An 18,146-nucleotide genomic window follows, 5' to 3' on the forward strand; every position below is an offset into this window, starting at 1 on the left:
TATTTATTTTGTTGTGTTTTGTAATATTATTGTAATATCATTTTTCTGTTGTTTGAGTACCTGCTATTTAGTCTCAAGCAAAGAACTAGAAGAGGAATTTGGTGATGGCATGGATTATGAAGATAATAATAATGATATTTTGATGATTATTATTGTAACTTTAGAATTTTGTATTTATTTACGGAGAAGATTGTAGGGTAAAACATTAAGTAGTTTTGAAATATTAACATTTTTGTAATATTTTGGCTTGTAATTGTGCCTCCAAACTATCAATCACAATTTACACATATATTGTGAATGTATTTATGGTTTAATGTTGTCTATTAGATGCAAATTTAACTTTAGCCTATCATTTTTAACATTTATTATATTTCTTACATTTACCCTAAATTGTAACTTCCGATTTTTTAACGAAATTTTTTACAAAGCAAATTTTATATCTTGGGGAGCTAGCGCACGGTCCAACAACTAGTTAAAGTAAAAGATAAATAACTTTTATATACAAGTATATAAATGTAAGTTTTAAATATTTTGATTGAACTTTTTATACGTCATTTGTAAATAAGAATAACCGGATTCCTAATCTCTCTTTCCTCTTTCCGTTCCAGGCTACCAGCACTGGTTTGCACTTTGTACCCAAGCTCCCAGTCAGCTCAGCTGTAATGATTCCTCCATAACCTCCCCATCTTTGTCTCTCCATAGTTTCCAGCAACAATGGACATCCTCTTCGCGCAGATCCAAGCAGACCTGCGCTCCAACGATGCCCTCCGCCAGTCAGGCGCTCTTCTCCAAGCCTTACAGCAATCCGCCGCCGGCCGCGACACTTCTGTCATTGCCAAAACCGCCGTCGAAGAGATTGTCTCATCCCCCGCTTCCGCCGTCTGCAAAAAACTTGCATTCGATCTCATTCGCTCCACCCCTCGCCTCACTCCTGACCTATGGGACTCCGTCATTTCCGGTATTAAATCGGACCTCGACTTCCCTGACCCCGACGTTTCTTCCGCCGCCGTTTCCTTCTTGTCCGCCGTTCCCTCCCACCTTCTTTCCTCCCTTATTTCTCTCTCCCATCAACACATCACCGCTTGTTTTGACTCTTCTAGCAGTAATCTTCGGTTTTCGATCACTGAAACCCTAGGTTGCATTCTTGCCAGGGACGATCTCGTGGTTCTTTGTGAAAACAATGTTAATTTGCTCGATCGTGTTTCCAATTGGTGGAGGAGGATCGGTCTGAACATGTTGGATCCTTCCGATGTAGTTGCCAAGGTCGCATTTGAATCGGTTGGCAGGTTGTTCAAGGAGTTTGAGTCCAAGAAGATGAGCCGATTGGCTGGGGATAAGCTTGTGGATAGCGAAAACTCGGTTGCTATTCGGTCGAATTGGGTTTCTTCAATGGTAGATTTTGTATGGAAGAGGAGGAATTCGTTGATGTCTAGGGCTTTGGTACTTCCCGTTGAGAGCTTCCGAGCAACTTCTTTTCCGTTGGTTTATGGAGTAAAAGCTGTGGCTTCCGGCTCAGTTGAGGTGATTCGTAAGCTCTCATCGAAGGGCAGTGGGGCTGATGGGAAGGCAGCATTGGTGTATGGGAATGTTGAGAAGTTTGGTGGCGTCTCAGATGTAGTGATGCATTTATCCCCATTTCTTGAATCGTTAGATCCTGCATTGATCTTTGAAGTGGCAATTAATATGTTGTATCTAGCCGATGTTCCTGGAGGCAAGCCTGAGTGGGCTTCTGGTTCCATTATTGCAATTCTCACGTTATGGGATCGACAGGAGTTTTCATCTGCTAGGGAGAGTATTGTTAGGGCAGTTGTTACCAATCTTCACCTCCTCGATCTTACTATGCAGGTTCCCAGCTCATAATTCTTCTAATATTTAGTTGAATTGCTATTCTGTGTATTCACTTATTGGTAGTCTCATTTGCTGCTTTTGGAGACAGTGTCTGTAATATGGATGGTTTTGACGTGCAGGTCTCATTGTTTAAGAGGTTGCTTCTTATGGTCAGAAACTTGAGGGCAGAATCAGATCGCATGCATGCTTTGGCATGCATTTGTCGTACAGCTCTTTGTGTTGATCTCTTTGCCAAGGAAAGTGTCCGCAGAGGTCAGAAGCCTTTAGCTGGAACTGATATTGCTTCTCTGTTTGAAGATGTGAGGATAAAAGAAGATCTTAATAGCGTCACTAGTAAAAGCTTGTTTAGAGAAGAATTGGTGGCCTCATTAGTGGAAAGCTGCTTCCAGTTGTCTTTACCTCTCCCAGAGCAAAAGAATTCAGGAACAGAGAGCCGAGTCATTGGTGCCCTTGCTTATGGTACTGGGTACGGGGCTTTAAATTGGACTGAGCCCGCATTAGAAGTTGTAGAAGTGTGTAAGCCCTGTGTTAAATGGGACTGCGAGGGTAGAACTTATGCAATTGATTGCTATCTCAAGTTACTTGTGAGACTGTGCCATATATATGACACAAGAGGTGGTGTCAAACGAGTCAAAGATGGTGCTTCACAAGATCAGATTCTGAATGAGACTAGGCTGCAAAACCTTCAGCGTGATCTTGTCAATGATCTACGTGAGGTTTGTAAATTTCTCAAAACCTTTTTTAGGGCTCAAAGGTGGTAGGATAGGACTATCGGAATCGTATTTTTCTATTGGTACCAACTGCTGCTTTCTTAAGTTTATGTATGCTTTAGTGTGTTGTGTCTGCTTAGCTGTTTATCCGATAATTCGAATTAGATAATTAGAGTCGCTAATTTGGAATTAAAATTTGAAGATTTTTATCTCCATCATCAAGGCATTGAGTTAAGTCTAATACCTGCATTTTCATATTCATCAAATGCCTGGCGTAATTACTTTTGTGTTTGAGGACTTATCAGAATCCAAATCTTTAAGATATACTTTTACGCCATTTTCTCAAAATTTCGTAGGCTCTATGCTGCAATTTATGTACTCTTTCATTGTGTCCTACACAGTTGTATGTAAGACATTTACATAGTTATTTTCTTTCTGTAATTTGGTTACAGTAAGCACCATAAAGGTTTAGGTTTTAGCCTTTTCGTTTCTTTTATTTTATTATGTAGAACAGAGCTATTTAAAATGTGCGAGAAAATAGCAAAGCTAGTGGAGATGGTTTTTACAGAAAAATATTAATTACTCTATCCCTCTATTCCAAATGATGAAGTACCTTCCACACTGTTTCCATTTTGTAGGTGAATACTCCTAGAATATCTGCTCGTCTCATTTGGGCTCTAGCTGAGCATATTGATCTTGAAGGTTTAGACCCCCTTTTGGCTGATGATCCTGATGATCCGTTGAACATTATCGTGACTAATATCCATAAAGTTTTACTCAACATGGATTCGTCTTCCATGACGACAAACAGGCTACAAGATGTCCAGGCGGTTCTTCTGAGTGCTCAGAGATTGGGATCTCGAAATTCAAGGGCTGGTCAGTTGCTGAGCAAAGAGCTTGAAGATTTCCGAAATAATGGATCTGCAGATTCTGTCAATAAGCATCAGTGTCGCTTGATACTGCAGAGGATAAAGTATGCCACCCTGTATCCAGATAACAGGTAAGGAGTAACTTCTGTCCTCGTCAATTTCAGTAAGCACAAAGGACTTATGCTCATCTTTCACTCCATTCTTTTAGCCCTACTTTACAGCTGAGTGTATTATACTGTTTTATGAGCTTTATTTATCTGAGTGAACATTTTCTTAAAAGATTTTATAGGATTGTATGATGTTAAATTGTGCAAAATTTAAAGGTCCTAAACATTCAGTGACTAAAATATAGAGTTTTGATGTTTTTAAATTCAATAGAACCGGTACGTTTAACGGCTTTAAGACGGGATTATCGTAGTAGTGGGGTAGAATAGCAGTTTAGAGAAACGGTCACGGTCACTATGTAGTTTTCAGTTTGTTTTTATGGAACAAAGGGAACAACATTATGTGGGAATGTGGGATGTCAACTTGAAAATTTGTTGTGGGACCGCCTTTCACGCTACGGTTAGGCTCCACACTTTTGAAAACAAAGACCCTATCTCAATTTTAATAGACATGATCCAATCACTGGTTTTCCACGTTTTTACGAAGGTTCTTAACAACCAAGATGTCAGCACCATTTCTTTGTCTTTGTTTATTTGAATACGTACGACAGGTTGTGGTGCTAGAGTTTGATTGTGAATGTAGTCATAGATACTCCCTCCAACCTTTTTCGTATGCCCTATTTTACGTTTTGGTCCGTCCCCAAGTTGCATGGGCAAACGATAAGGGACGGAGGGAGTAGCAATAAGACTGGTTAATGTTCATGGAAACTTTGTTTCAAGTTTCCCTGGTGAACAAATTGAGTTCACTTGATTGCTGTGTAGAGAATTCCGAAATTTTTGTGCCCCTTCATAGAATCTAACCTGTGTTGCAACCATGTCTGGACTTAATTGTCATTGGTTATTCTGATGATGATTGGGGAATTTCGGTCGATAACATATAAATCACTTTTTGCTGTGTTTTCTCATTTGGTGCAAAACTGTTGTGTTTTGAAGCGAAGGTCATGGCTTATTCTGACAGTGGTCTGGGAGTTTTGGTTGATAACATGTATAGCTGCTTGGTATACTTTCCAATTGGGTGCTGCGAAGCACTCGCATAACTTTAAGAAAATAAGATTTTGCGCAAGCCAAATGATATGGCTTTCGGGGTTTTTTAGATATCGTAGGGGTAAAAATCTTACAGGGTTTAGTGTTTAAAAATCAAGGTACCAAAGATAGAAGTTAGAACTCAAAAGTCCCAAGTGTTTGAGGGTTTTCTTGAAGTCATGGTTTCAATATTAACACACAAGGCACAGTTTGTGCTTTAGATAAAACGAAATCAAGCTACAGAGGATCATCAAACTCATTATGATTTTTGTTTCAAGCTTTTTACTTTTTACAGGCTGCAAAGAAATAAAACCAATCTGACTTTGGACAACTAAACAAGCAGCAAAGAATCTTTAATAAGCTTCTAAAACTGTTAACTCTCCTAAAACAATTAGGATACAAAAACTAACTCCGTACAACTTCCTGAAACATATTAGCTAACAGAACTAATCCTAAACTGTCTAGGCTTCGGAGACCGTTGTAAAAATTCCGCTAGTTATCCTCTAGGTAGCACTGATACGGATACGGGAATGGGTATGGGGACGGAAAACGACAAAACCAAAATTTCTAAAAATGGGTACGGCTTGGATTCGACAATGACGATCTCCTACGACGGTTCATGTTAGCCGACCCCAAATCATTTTGGGACTAAGGCTTTGTTGTTGTTGTTGGGTACGGCTTGGATTCGGCAAAAAAAAAGTAAATAATATATATTACAAATACATTTTGAGTAATTTTAAAATCCGGTTTTCGATAACATAATACGATTTCATTTAAATTGAAAAATAAAGTACATATTTAAGCTTTAATCAAAACCCAAAAAAAAAAAGTACACTACCTAAACTTAAAAAAGAAGATAAAATACTAAAAATACAAGTGTCCTACGTAGTAAAAGGGTGGACAAATGTTGACAACTAATCCTTTATAAAGAAATTCAAAAATAAACAAATAAATAATATAAAGTGGACAAAGGTCGACAGCTAGCCTCCTAGCAGTACAACACCAAAACGACAGCAGGTACTGTTTAAGAGAACAAACAATTAATCCAAACAACTGCTTCGACCGGCGAGGGGCGAGTTCTGAGTCGTCTGACTTGCTGGTTGCTACGGCCGGCGGCGGCGGCTTCTGCAAACGACGAGTCGAGTTGTCGACCACCGGAGTTCGCTACTTCGCTGAGTCGCTGGCCTAGCTTCTGCTCACTGCTCACTTGCTACGAACGGCCGGACCGGTGGGCCGGTGGCGAGGAAGAAGAGAGGTGAGAGAGAAAGTGGGGATTTGGAAAATAAACCCTAAATTTTGAATTTGGGTCTTAAGATTCAGTAATAGCTGTTGGGTACTTGGTTTATTTCAAAAAACGTACCCAAATCGTACCCACCCGCGTACCCAGCCGTACCAAATTCCGCGCACGTACCCACATTTTGGATTCGGCATGGGGACGTTTCCTGGGCGTACCCGTCCCGTACCCGTACCCGGTACGGGAAACGGGTCTTCCCAGGCGTACCCGGGATTCATAGGTTATCCTAACACACTTAGGACTCTATAACTTAAACACGGACCGACTAGACAGATCATCTCCTGAAAAATATGTACTGAAATTACATTATTTGTAAGTAAAACAATGTAACTATTCTAGGTTCTAGGGAAACTATTGAAGATAGTGTAGGGAACGCTCTTACAGCAACAACCGTCTTTTAAGTGATATCATGATATGGCTAAGGAGTAATAGTTTGTTCTACTGAAGGCTTGGTGAATAAACAAGTCAGCAACTGTTATTGCAAAATCTAATCTGTCATAGGAAGATAGGGATGTGAAGGTGAAATTTCCTAGAAGCAGACCAGGAAAAGAAAAGATATGGTCCGTAGAATTATGCCTTAGATGTAATAATGAAGATTGGATAAGACATTAATAAAGACACGATTTGAATTTGTCATGCTCCAACTTTTGGTTACAGGAGTCATCAAAAGTAAGATGTTTTCCATTGACAATATTAATTAGGGGTAATGATTAATGTTCAGGATATACTATGTATCATCTAATACTGTGAACTCAAAGGGCAATAACCTAGATGTATCTACATTTATGTCTTTCAATGTTTTGCATTTAGTGTAAATGCATCTAAGGAATCAAAGGGCACTTCCTCACCTATAACGGGCCTTGTCAATGTAGTGGAATACATCACTCAATGAAAAATCATTTCTCTTCGCGAAACATATCCCTCCCCTCTGTTCTATCTCAATAAAAAGCTCAGTCTTCTCCTACAATTATATCTGTTTTCCGTTTTTGGAGAACTGACAGCAAAAATTACTAATTCGCCTTCCTTAACTAAATTTTGACTTTCTCCTGCACATGTACTGTAGAGTATATTTTTATTGCATATTGTTGACTATGAATTAATTGGTAAGTTGCTTTCAAAAAATTTCCATGCAAGTTCAAACAAATTCATTGAAGATTTTCTTTTCTCAGATGGGCTGGGGTAAGTGAAGCTAGAGGGGACTATCCCTTTAGCCACCACAAATTGACCGTTCAGTTCTATGAAGTAGCTGCAGCTCAGGACAGAAAACTGGAAGGGTTGGTGCATAAAGCAATTTTAGAGCTCTGGAGGCCTGATCCCAGTGAATTGACACTCATGCTGTCAAGTAAAATAGATTCAACTCTACTTAAGATTCCACCAAGAGCATTTACGTTGACCGGGAGTAGTGATCCATGCTATGTTGAAGCATATCATTTGGCAGATCCCAGTGATGGCAGGATCACTCTGCATCTGAAGGTTGTCCCTCTCCCCCTTCCAACCCCACATGAATTTCTGACTTCCTAAGTTGGTTTAATAAGCTAAGCAATTGATTCTTTCAGGTTATAAATCTAACTGACATTGAACTTTATCGAGTTGATATTCGAGTTGGGCTGACGGGGGCATTATATTTCATGGATGGTTCACCACAAGCAGTGCGGCAGTTACGTAACCTTGTTTCCCAGGTTCTCTTCTGAAACCTTGTTCAATATGTCACTTCCAGATCATTTACTTATATATATGTGTTGTCGTTGTGAGTATAGATAGTTTTCCAGGAATAGAGTATTTTGTTTCAGTTGCATTGAACTAATTATTTAATGTTGCAATGGCAAGTACTTCTTAAAAGTTGTAGGTTTTTGTTTTCTTTCCATATTCCAGGCAGATTACACTTCAAATGTTTACTTTTTCAAGTAGAGCAATTGTAACTGCAATCCCTAATTTTTGATTCTGAGATAATTTTTCTTTAACTATGATTGCAACAGGGATACTATTCTTGAAAGATCGCAAGAGAGTAAGCAAACAATTGGGCTAGTACCAGTAATTTTTTACTAGCATAACGAAACTGATTTGGCATTATATGAATTGGCCTGTTAAACCATGTTAACAAGCTGTTTATTTGAGTTATGTGGAAGAGAGAAATAATGGAGGTAGACTGAAAAAGAGCCCTAGTAATAGAAGTCCTTGTCTTTTCCCGGACTGTGATCTTAATTTATTTGTTTCAACTAACATTGTTAAAAGGCATGGTGTTGCTGGGTATTGCGTGTTTGTTTGTTTGTGTATGCAACTATGCATATAAGAAATTTTATTGTATCTTGTTGGAGTACTAATATTACTGTTCGGTCATCATGTAGGATCCAGTGCCTTGTAGCGTTACTGTAGGAGCTTCTCATTTTGAGAGATGTGCCCTTTGGCTTCAAGTGCAGTATTATCCATTCTATGGCACTGGCCCTCTTCATTATGAAGGTGATTACGCCGAAGGAGATCCACAAATTATACGACAAAAGAGTTCCAAGCCAGAGCTGGGAGAACCAGTAATCTTGAGGTGCCAACCTTATAAAATTCCGTTGACTGAGCTGCTTCTACCACACAAAATCTCCCCTGTGGAATATTTTCGGTTATGGCCAAGTTTACCTGCTATTGTGGAGTACACAGGCACATATACTTATGAGGGAAGTGGTTTTATGGCAACTGCTGCTAAGCAGTATGACGCTTCACCTTTTCTGAGCGGATTGAAGTCTCTAGAATCTAAGCCTTTCCATAAAGTTTGCTCCCACATTATCCGCACAGTTGCTGGATTCCAGGTATGACAGATATCTTTTACATGATACGGAGTATTTTGTTTATTTGGTCAATGTTTCTTCGGCGGGCTTTTGTATTTACGTATTTCGCTATTTTGGCATCTGTTTCTTATGAATGCAACTTTTTGGCATAAAGTGGCTACCGTGAATTTTGTGAGCCTGTTGATGTTTTTTAACTCTCATGATTACCGTAAATACAAACTGTAGACCTAGGGCAACGAAACCAACAGAGTTAACAATTCAATTAAAAGTAGATTTTTGAATTTGTATTAACTTTACGGCCTGTTTGGTAAGCCGTAATAAATGACAATAATGGTTGCGAGTTTGTGTATAATTTTGCAAGGAAAAGTTTATCCCATTTTCCCATTTTAGTGCACTAGTGCAATTCCATATTCAAAAGTATGCTTTCTCCATAATTTCCATCACATCCCCGACTGGTAATGAGTGGAAATGGAAATATAGCAAGACCTGAAATTGAATTATCATGGATAATGACATGAAATTCTTCGTTCAGAGCTAATAAACCCTCTGTTTTTCCTTTTTATGAAATACTTTCCTTTTTGGGCATTGCAAATATCATTAATGTTAACATGGCCTTTAAGTAGTTTTCTCTCTCTCCTAACATATGGGCCCCATTCTCCTCATCTGATGAGTAGCCTTAAAACTGGTGCAATTTTCAAATGCTAACAAAATATTAAAAAAAAAAATGTACGGAATATAAATGTATTATATGCAATTAATTATTGCCTACCAAACAGGTCGTTTGGTGATTCAGATTACCTTAGATGCACACTTTAGAGCAAAGGTTGGTAGATGGATTTTTTAAACCCTCAGCAGGTTAAACTTCTATCTTTTTTTTTAAAAAAACATTCTATTTTAACCCATTTTCCAGGGCACAATGACCATGTATGACTGATTTCTGCTTGTTTCTGATCTGTGTCCCGGTGATTGGTGCATAGGGCTGCAAACGAGCCGAGCCGATCCGATCCGAGTTTTACCTTGTTCGAGCCAAGCTTGATAAGGATTTTTACTGATCGAGCTTGTCTCGAGCTCGACCGAGCTTTGCAATTTGTTGTTCGAGCTTTGTTCGCTAAGCATTAGGATGTCTCGACGCTCGTTTAGCTCGAGCTTGAACCCGAGTTTGAGCTCGAACTAAACGAGCTTTATTCGAGCTTAATAAACGAGCTTTATTCGAGCTTAATAACGAGCTTTATTCGAGCTTAATAAACGAGCTTTGAGAAATTGTCAAATTGATATAAATCATATAATCAAGGAGAAACTTCACAAAATATATGTTGACTGGAATATTCTATGGGATATTATACTACATTGAATATTGGCTTCCGTATTATACATTTCTTGACATTTAAGGGTCAGAAAAACTTATGTTATTGCATTAAATTATTTGTTCGAGCTTGAGCGAGTTGTAAACGGGCTTATAAACGAGCTTATAAATGAGTAATTAATGAGCTATAAACGAGTACTCGTGAACATAAGCGAGCCGAATGTGATATTGTTCGAGCTTGGCTCGTTTTCTTATCGAAGCAAGATTTTTGGTTCAAACTCGTTCATTAATTAATAAACGGGCTTTGATTGTGCTTTGACCGAGCTTGTTCGCGAGTTGTTAGCGAACATATCGGCTCATTTGCACAAATTGCTTGAGTACTGAGGGCTTCTTTGGTTGATATGAGAAATAAGTTCCCTTGGGAATTTGTATTTCATAGAAGTAAAACCCCACATCAAATTTCTAGGAATTGTCTCAAACTTGTTTGATTAACATGAGGAATTTGTAAATCATGAGGATATTTTGTAACGTAGTAGATTATTAGAATTCCCATGTTTTGTGGTTAGACCGTGAGAGCTTGAAATATTGGCTTCCATGTGGTATCCTGTTATCATATTCGCTTGTTTAGATAATACTAAGGTCTTATGTGTTTACCGTCTTCCAATTGAAACAGCTTTGCTTTGCTGCTAAAACATGGCATGGGGGCTTTTTGTGGATGATGATATTTGGTGCTAGTGAAGTCAGCAGAAATGTTGACTTGGGTGATGAAACAACAACCATGACGTGCAAATTTGTAGTCCGAGCATCAGATGCCTCAATCACAAAGGAAATAGAGTCAGATTTGCAAGGGTGGTTAGATGACCTTACAGAAGGGGGATGTGAATACATGCCTGAAGACGAGGTAAAAACAGCAGCTGCAGAAAGCTTAAGAGTATCAATGGAGCGAATAGCACTTCTGAAGGCTGCCAAGCCACGCCCTAAAACCGAGTCTGAAAGTGAAGAAGAAGAAGAAGATGAAATGGAAGAAGGAAGTGGAGAAGAGTTGGAAAACGAGGAGAAAAAGAAAAAGAAAAAGAAAAAGAAAAAAAACGAGGATGAAAAAAGTAAAGGACCTTCCACTCTGTCGAAGCTAACAGCAGAGGAGGTGGAGCATCTTGCTCTTCAAGCAGCGGTTCTTCAGGAGTGGCATGTATTGTGCAAGGATAGAGACACTAAAGTTTATTAACATTTCCTCTAAAGGTTTGAATATTATTCCTGAATTCATTTGTCGTACAAATTTTGTATAGGTTCCATATTGTTTTTGCCTTTTTTCTTTAAATTTATTCACTTTTATTTTAGTCTCACATATAGGATTTGCATAGAGGCACATTATTATCATAATATAGGCTATCACTTCCGTTTTATGCGTTTTGCGTTATCTGTTTTTATTCTTGATTCTTAAACAGTTTGTATTAGCTCGACATTAATACTATATTGAGAGCTATTTTTTTTATATTATATAAATGGAAGCGCAATGTTCGTGTCTGGGTTATCTTAATGGTATCTGCAATACGGAAGTATTTAGTTTGCACTTAGGCTCCGTTTGGTAGGGCGTAAAACGTTTACATGGAAAACGATTTTTCCCCTTTCAATCATTTTACTTTGTTTGGTTGGGTATGGGATGTAAAACAATTTTCCATAACTTCCTAAAAGGTGAAAGGGAGGGAAACCACTTTTCCTTCTTTCCTCCTTACCTCCCTCTCCTTTCTTCCCCTCAATCTTCACCATCTTCTCCCATTTTCCTTTAAATTACCAAACAAAGGAAAACTAGTTTGGAATTGTGTTTTCCCTTGAAAAATGTTTTCCGTAGAAAATCATTTTACAATGAAAACGTTTTACGCCCTACCAAACGGAGCCTTATATTAAAACACACAGTAAGAATAACACGTGTCACTTCCAATTTTTTTTTTTTTTTTTTAACTTAAAAAAAAGAAACTAAGATAAAAATGAAATAAAAATATAATTCAATTACCATGTAACTACATAATATATTATTGGAGGAAAGATGAATCAATATTATTTTTTCCTTTACAATTTGATTTTATTTCTATTTTTTTATAACTTTTTAATTAATTAAAATAATATTGGTGAATGGACTTCTAATGTTAATCTATGTTAATAATAATAATAGTAATAATAATACACGGTGAGTATGTATGTTAATTAAAATAATATTACTACTAAGTAGACTAACATTAGAAGACAATTTATCAAAATTGTATCCAGTTTCAACTATTTGACTAACTCGGATATGCTCGTTGTAACACCCCGACAATTCCCTTTTTCTAAAACAACCCTTTTATAAATATAACTATAGAGAATTATCAAGGCATTATCGCCCGTGTAAAAACGTAACGGCTTATTCAGAATTTTGCAGCGGAAAACATAAAACTAACTTTTAGGTTCATAAATAATCGATTACATATTAATATTAAGTCCAAAACCAATTAACGGAAATAAGGAAATACGAATAGTACGACAACTTTCAAATCTAAGTTAACAAACCAAATCACTTAATAAAACAAATATAACTACGAGCTCTCTAATCCCGATCCCAATGATGCATCATCTTCAAACCTGCAGATGGACAATGCTTATTGATCCTTAGAGACTGCTCACCAAAGATTGGGTCATCACAGGATCAATAAGGCATAGCCATGATCAACATGCACAAGCAAAAGCACGTAATCAGCAAAGCTGAGTACTACATACTAAATCAATAATAATCCTAACATGATTCTATTAAACGAACAACCCTAACATGATACTAATGAACATAATTAAGGGCAGACAAAACATGATAATTTGACGACCATACTTGACTAGACTAGGCTAGACTTATAACAATAATATTATTTTAGTTGAAATAGACAATGGACCGAGTTTTCTAGCTAGAGGCTTCACTAAGGAAGACGAGGTACGGGCGCGACTCCGTAACCTCAGTGACCTGCGATATCGAGGAACGTTTGAATAAAATAGGACGCGGTGATAAATCCGGTCCGAATGAAAGGCCATGGGCTACCACCATGAACCCCAACTCCTGTTTTTCCGTCACTTTAGACGTGCACAGTCTAAAGCTATTGCTACTCAGTTTCACTTTACATGATTTACAAATTGACACCCTGTTATGACTCAACAATCACATAAGGCATGCAACTCACATTTATTTATAACTGTTTTTGTCTTGGAATTGAGTAAGTGATCACAAGGCATCAAACAAGACTCATTCCAATTAACTCCAATCTTTTCTTTAATACTGATCAACCCCTGAATATGGGTATAAGGTTTCAACTTACTAAATAAGGTCCTCCGCCCTCATAAAGTAGTGAAAAGCTAAAAAGGGAACAACAATTAATTGATCTGAATTATATACTGAATAATCTAGTGTTCCCAATCAAACATGTTTGCATCAATCTTCCATACTAACATGTTATAATCCTCAAAATGCAATAAAGGTTTAATATGTTCATCCAACAGTATCAAACATGCGATTTCAACCTGACTAAGTTCATCAACAACATTAACATAACCAAGTTCATCAACAATTCAACATAACCAAGTTCATCAACAATTCAACATGGTTTCAACAATTAGCACACATTCCAAGCACACATTCCAAGCACACAGGTATGTACGTACCTTGTGTAAACAAACTGATAGGCCACCTTAACACTTTCAAAAGTCGCCTAAAGAGAATTCTCCGCCTAAACAATCCAACAAGTAATCTCAATCAATTTCTAATCATTGACAACCGTAATAAAGCATTCTAAATACATCCTAAATAGATTTAGAACTTTCCCCGATATCAAAACTTGAATATTTGCTTTCCTAGCATCATAATTAATTATTGAACCAGTGATTGAAATTCGTTGAAAACTTTTGCAAACATCGTACTTTAAATTTTCAGCAATACTAATTCATTTGAAAAGCTTCACCAAGGTCAATCTACGTTCCTAGTATCTCAAAACAACCAATTCGATAATTCATACTCAACCTATCATGATTAAAACTCATAAAAACCTTGAATTTCGTAATTTAAACAATCAAAATTAATATTTCAAAGTAATTTGATAATCTGAAAATTAATAATTTTATTATATAATTTGCAAAAATCTGAAATTTATAACTTAAATCACAAAACTCCTAACTTTAATTCAAGAAACTTAATTCAAACTAATACATCATGAATAAACCCTAACTCAATATTTAATTACCCAAAACTGAAACAATTCGTTTATAATTAGCAACCCAAAACTGAAAATCATGTTCAAGCCATAAAAATCATGAATTTCATATCAAGAACATAATCTAATTAACAAACTTTAATTTAAGATAATTAGTTACTTAGGATTTAAGAAAGTAACCAATTCAAGAGTTTAAGGGGGGTGCTGGCCGGCGGACAGCGGTGGCTCGCGGCAGGGCTGAGCACGGTTGCGTGCGGTGGTCGGGCCTTGAGTCACTGGTTGCTGCGCGAAAACGAAGGGGGTCAAGCCATGAGAGCAAGAACGAAAATAGGGAATTACAAAGAAGAAGGAGGAAGGAGGAAGGAGCTTGAAGGAGAAGAAGGATTTACCGTTGATGGTGGTCGGCTGGGCGGCGAGCAGCGGGAGGGAAAAAGAGCTGAGTTGCGTGAGGTTGAAGGAGGGCTTTCTCTCCTTTTTTTTTTTTTTTGGTTTTCACGTGAAGAATAGAGAAGAGAAGGGTTTTATTTTTTTGTTTGGGCTTTGCCCAATTGGGCTAGGAGTAGGATTTAGGTTGATGAATCCACCATGGGTTAGGACTTGTTTTCTAATTTCAATAGAACGTGGTTTTGCAATTCGAACTCGTTTTAAAGTAAAACTCGAAAATACATTTTGATTTCATAAACCATTTAAAAGTATTCCAAATGAAATAAAATAATTACATTTCAATTACATATTCGTTTCTAAAATCCGTAATTTATGTTTAAATATACATTAAATATATTAAATATTCGTTAAAATATATAACTAAAATGTATAAAATTACGGGGGATTACACTCGTCTCTTTTCGGGTGATCTATTTTCGGAAATAGTTCGTGGGTCACTCTTTACAACAACAAATAGTTTTAGTCGGTCATTCGGATTTGGTTCACTTTGTTAGATCGATCTACATACAGGTATACAACTATAATCCTTAAACTTTGTATTGTCATATGCAAATTTAGTTCATTTAAATATTTATTTTACACACTTTGAATTTATACTTTTGCATACGTGCTTTATATTTTCATGTTTTCCTAATGTCACAAGTCTTTTGTTTAGTTACTATTGAAATAATAAATTATTTTAGTAACCGTGTGTTGCACGAGTCCTACGCTAATTAGGTAGGTAAGACGTAAAACATTGTCTACCTTAGTGGTAATATGCCCTACAGAGATGGATAAATGTTGGCATCCAACTCAACAGTGTAATTTATATTTTATTATATGTTTCAAGTGGTTGTACTGTCTAGGGGTGGGAAAAACTTCAGGGTACCCTGAATCGGAACTGGAACCTGTTAGGAACTTGCGGTTCCGGGTAACAAATTTGGGAACCTGTTACAACAGGTTCCGATTCCGGGTAATAAATTTTTAGAACGGGTACCCTGTTGGGTACCCTGTACACACTAATTTTAACATGGGGTACCAAAAATAAGAAAATGGGCCATATGAAAATGCTTCATATGCCGAAAATATAAAACAATTCAAGCTAATTTTTGGAAAATATAAATATAGAATTACAACTTAAACCCAAACTATAAAACAATTAAAACCCAAACTATAAAGCAGATAGTTTTTCAATAAAATATAAATATTTTACTTAAATTTTTAAAATTACAGGGTACCCTGAATCGGAACCTGTTGCAACCCAGGTTCCGGTTCCGGTTCTCATTTTCAGGAATCTGTTGTAACAGGTTCCAATTCCCATATCCAGGAACCTGTTGCAACAGGTTCCGGTTCGGGTTCCTGGAATTTCAACAGGGTACAGGGTACCCTGTTGTGCTCACCCCTAGTATTGTCTAAGATTTTTAGCTATATACTTAGCAGCCAGTTCTAGATAGCAACGTGAATATGATTTTCTAAATACAAAAAAAGAGTTGCGCACCCTCTTGCTTTGCTGCAACTTAATTCATTTTGTTCTACGACCTTCCTCTTTCTTTGTTGCTCTCTTGTTTTATTTATTTTGAAGAAGTGTAAATTCAACATGATGACAAAAAATGAAATGACGTATGTAGTATTATGAGCAGGTGCGTGGCAATGTAAATGGGGTCCTGTGCGATTTCATATAATTGGGGCCCTTTTTTTATTGACTGTAATACTTGATATATATAATGTTTCAAATTACAATACATACATAAAATAAACATTATATACTCCGTAACCAACATATTCACTAAAAAAGATAACCTTCTTTCATGTTCTGACACAAACTCATCTACGAAAACTTTCAACTTCATTTTCTTTTAAAATGTCATTGTCAATTGATATCAAAGCGAACCCATTTAGCCTTTACGACATAGTTCAAATAAAATAAAATTTCTCAAATTACTAGAATAACAATTCAAATATTCTCAAATAGAATATAATGAACAAATATTTTAGATTAAACATTGAGTTTGTTGATTTAGAGTTTTGAATTTGAGAAATTAAACATTTAAAGTTAAGAGAACTATGGAAGCATATATATGGCATTGAAATGAGGCAAAATAGATGTTGGAAGAGGAGAGATAGAAACGTTCTAAATTTGGCTAGGTGTAATTAATAAACTTTATGGGGTACAGTTGTTAAAGTATAAAAAAAATTAATTTAAAAAAGTGAAAAATTAGTCCTTGAAGTTTCCCCTCCCAGGGTCAAACCCTTGCCCCTTGTGTACAACACATTAGTTCTTTACCATCACTCTGTCAACCATTCTATGAGACTAAGATAAACTTAAATCGCATTTATCCAATTTTTGGGGGCCCTTTTTTTGGGGGGGCCCTGTGCCGTCGCCCCGGTCGCGCCGCCCCAGCGCCGGCCCTGATTATGAGAATGAACAGTCGAAATAAACCTTCCTCTTCATGCTTCTCTTCTATGAAAGAAATAATTTATACTAATTAAGTAATATATGGTATTAATTAATATGAAGTATCAGAATCTCTAGTCCACAAAAGTTTCGTCACTACAGTACATTTCACGAGAAAATTTGTCATTTGAAAAAAAAAAAAATGAACATTAAATGAATTATTTCCTTTTCTCTGTTTATTTCTCTTTCCTCTTTGTTAGTTACTCTCTCTTATGCAACTTCTCTCCCTCTTAATAGTTCTCACGTACGTTTTCTTATCCTCCTCGACAATTTTCTACCACCAAATGTAAAAGGATGTAATTCACCAACTTTTCCTCTGGTCTCTCTCCTCCGCTTCTTCTTCGACTTCGTCTTTCTCTCATCCTTTTTGAATTCTGATGTTGGATAAAATTGATGTTCACAAAAATGATCTACATCTATTAATCTAAACATTATAATTCCTTCGTAAAAGTACAAAAAATATTGTGATTATACTTACTTTTGCTTCATTTGCCTTTTATTTGTAGATTTTGAGCTATTAAGTTGACATTTTTCAGGCAAACCCGTTGTTTAGGGATTATGAAAGTTATAAATCGCTTAATTGTTTGTAGAATTCTATAATAATTTCACTCAATTTTGTTGATTGACGTGAAATTGGAGTTTTGAGGAAAGAGAAAACGGTGGTTCGATGAGAGAGAAAGGGGAGGTTTGATGAGAGAGATAGGGAAGGTTCGATGAGAGAGAAAGTGGAGATTTGATGATAGAAAAAATGGTGAGAGAAAATGACGTTAACGATGAAGTGAAAAATATTTTTTATTCTCACTAAATACATGTGACTTGAATATGGGGGATAAGTATAAAATACATTGTCTTACTGAGTTACTGCATATGCACATAGAGGTGAATGCATAGGTATGCATAGTGTAATTATTAGTTGTATTAACCCCTAAAAGAAATACAAGTAGCGTTTAAGGTAGCGGATAACACTTTGACTTTATTGAAAACGCACTTTTAAACTTTTTAAGTGTTTAGCAAGGTAGCGGTTGAGAATTTTTCTTGAACGTTAAAAATAGTAGTAGAG

The 18,146-nt window shown here is 36.7% G+C and overlaps 1 protein-coding gene and 1 long non-coding RNA gene across 2 annotated transcripts; one reads left to right on the top strand and one right to left on the bottom strand.

Annotated features, from left to right (window-relative positions):
- Positions 1–542: 542 nt before the first annotated feature.
- Positions 543–11,509, top strand: LOC110783851 (protein TPLATE). Its single transcript, XM_021988240.2, has 7 exons — positions 543–1,845; positions 1,968–2,564; positions 3,197–3,558; positions 7,078–7,381; positions 7,465–7,587; positions 8,254–8,703; positions 10,659–11,509. The coding sequence occupies exons 1-7, from the start codon at positions 715–717 to the stop codon at positions 11,208–11,210; spliced, it is 3,519 nt and encodes a 1,172-aa protein (XP_021843932.1). The 5' UTR covers positions 543–714; the 3' UTR covers positions 11,211–11,509.
- A 949-nt stretch (positions 11,510–12,458) lies between these two features.
- On the bottom strand, positions 12,459–15,037 carry LOC130469031 (uncharacterized). The gene is made up of 4 exons (XR_008929401.1): positions 14,598–15,037; positions 14,389–14,490; positions 13,664–13,728; positions 12,459–12,635 (listed from the first exon to the last, which is right to left on the bottom strand). It is a non-coding gene; the product is annotated as an uncharacterized lncRNA (long non-coding RNA).
- Positions 15,038–18,146: the final 3,109 nt, after the last annotated feature.

Source organism: Spinacia oleracea, chromosome 3 (genome assembly GCF_020520425.1).
Source record: "Spinacia oleracea cultivar Varoflay chromosome 3, BTI_SOV_V1, whole genome shotgun sequence".
NCBI classification, from domain to species: Eukaryota; Viridiplantae; Streptophyta; class Magnoliopsida; order Caryophyllales; family Amaranthaceae; genus Spinacia; species Spinacia oleracea.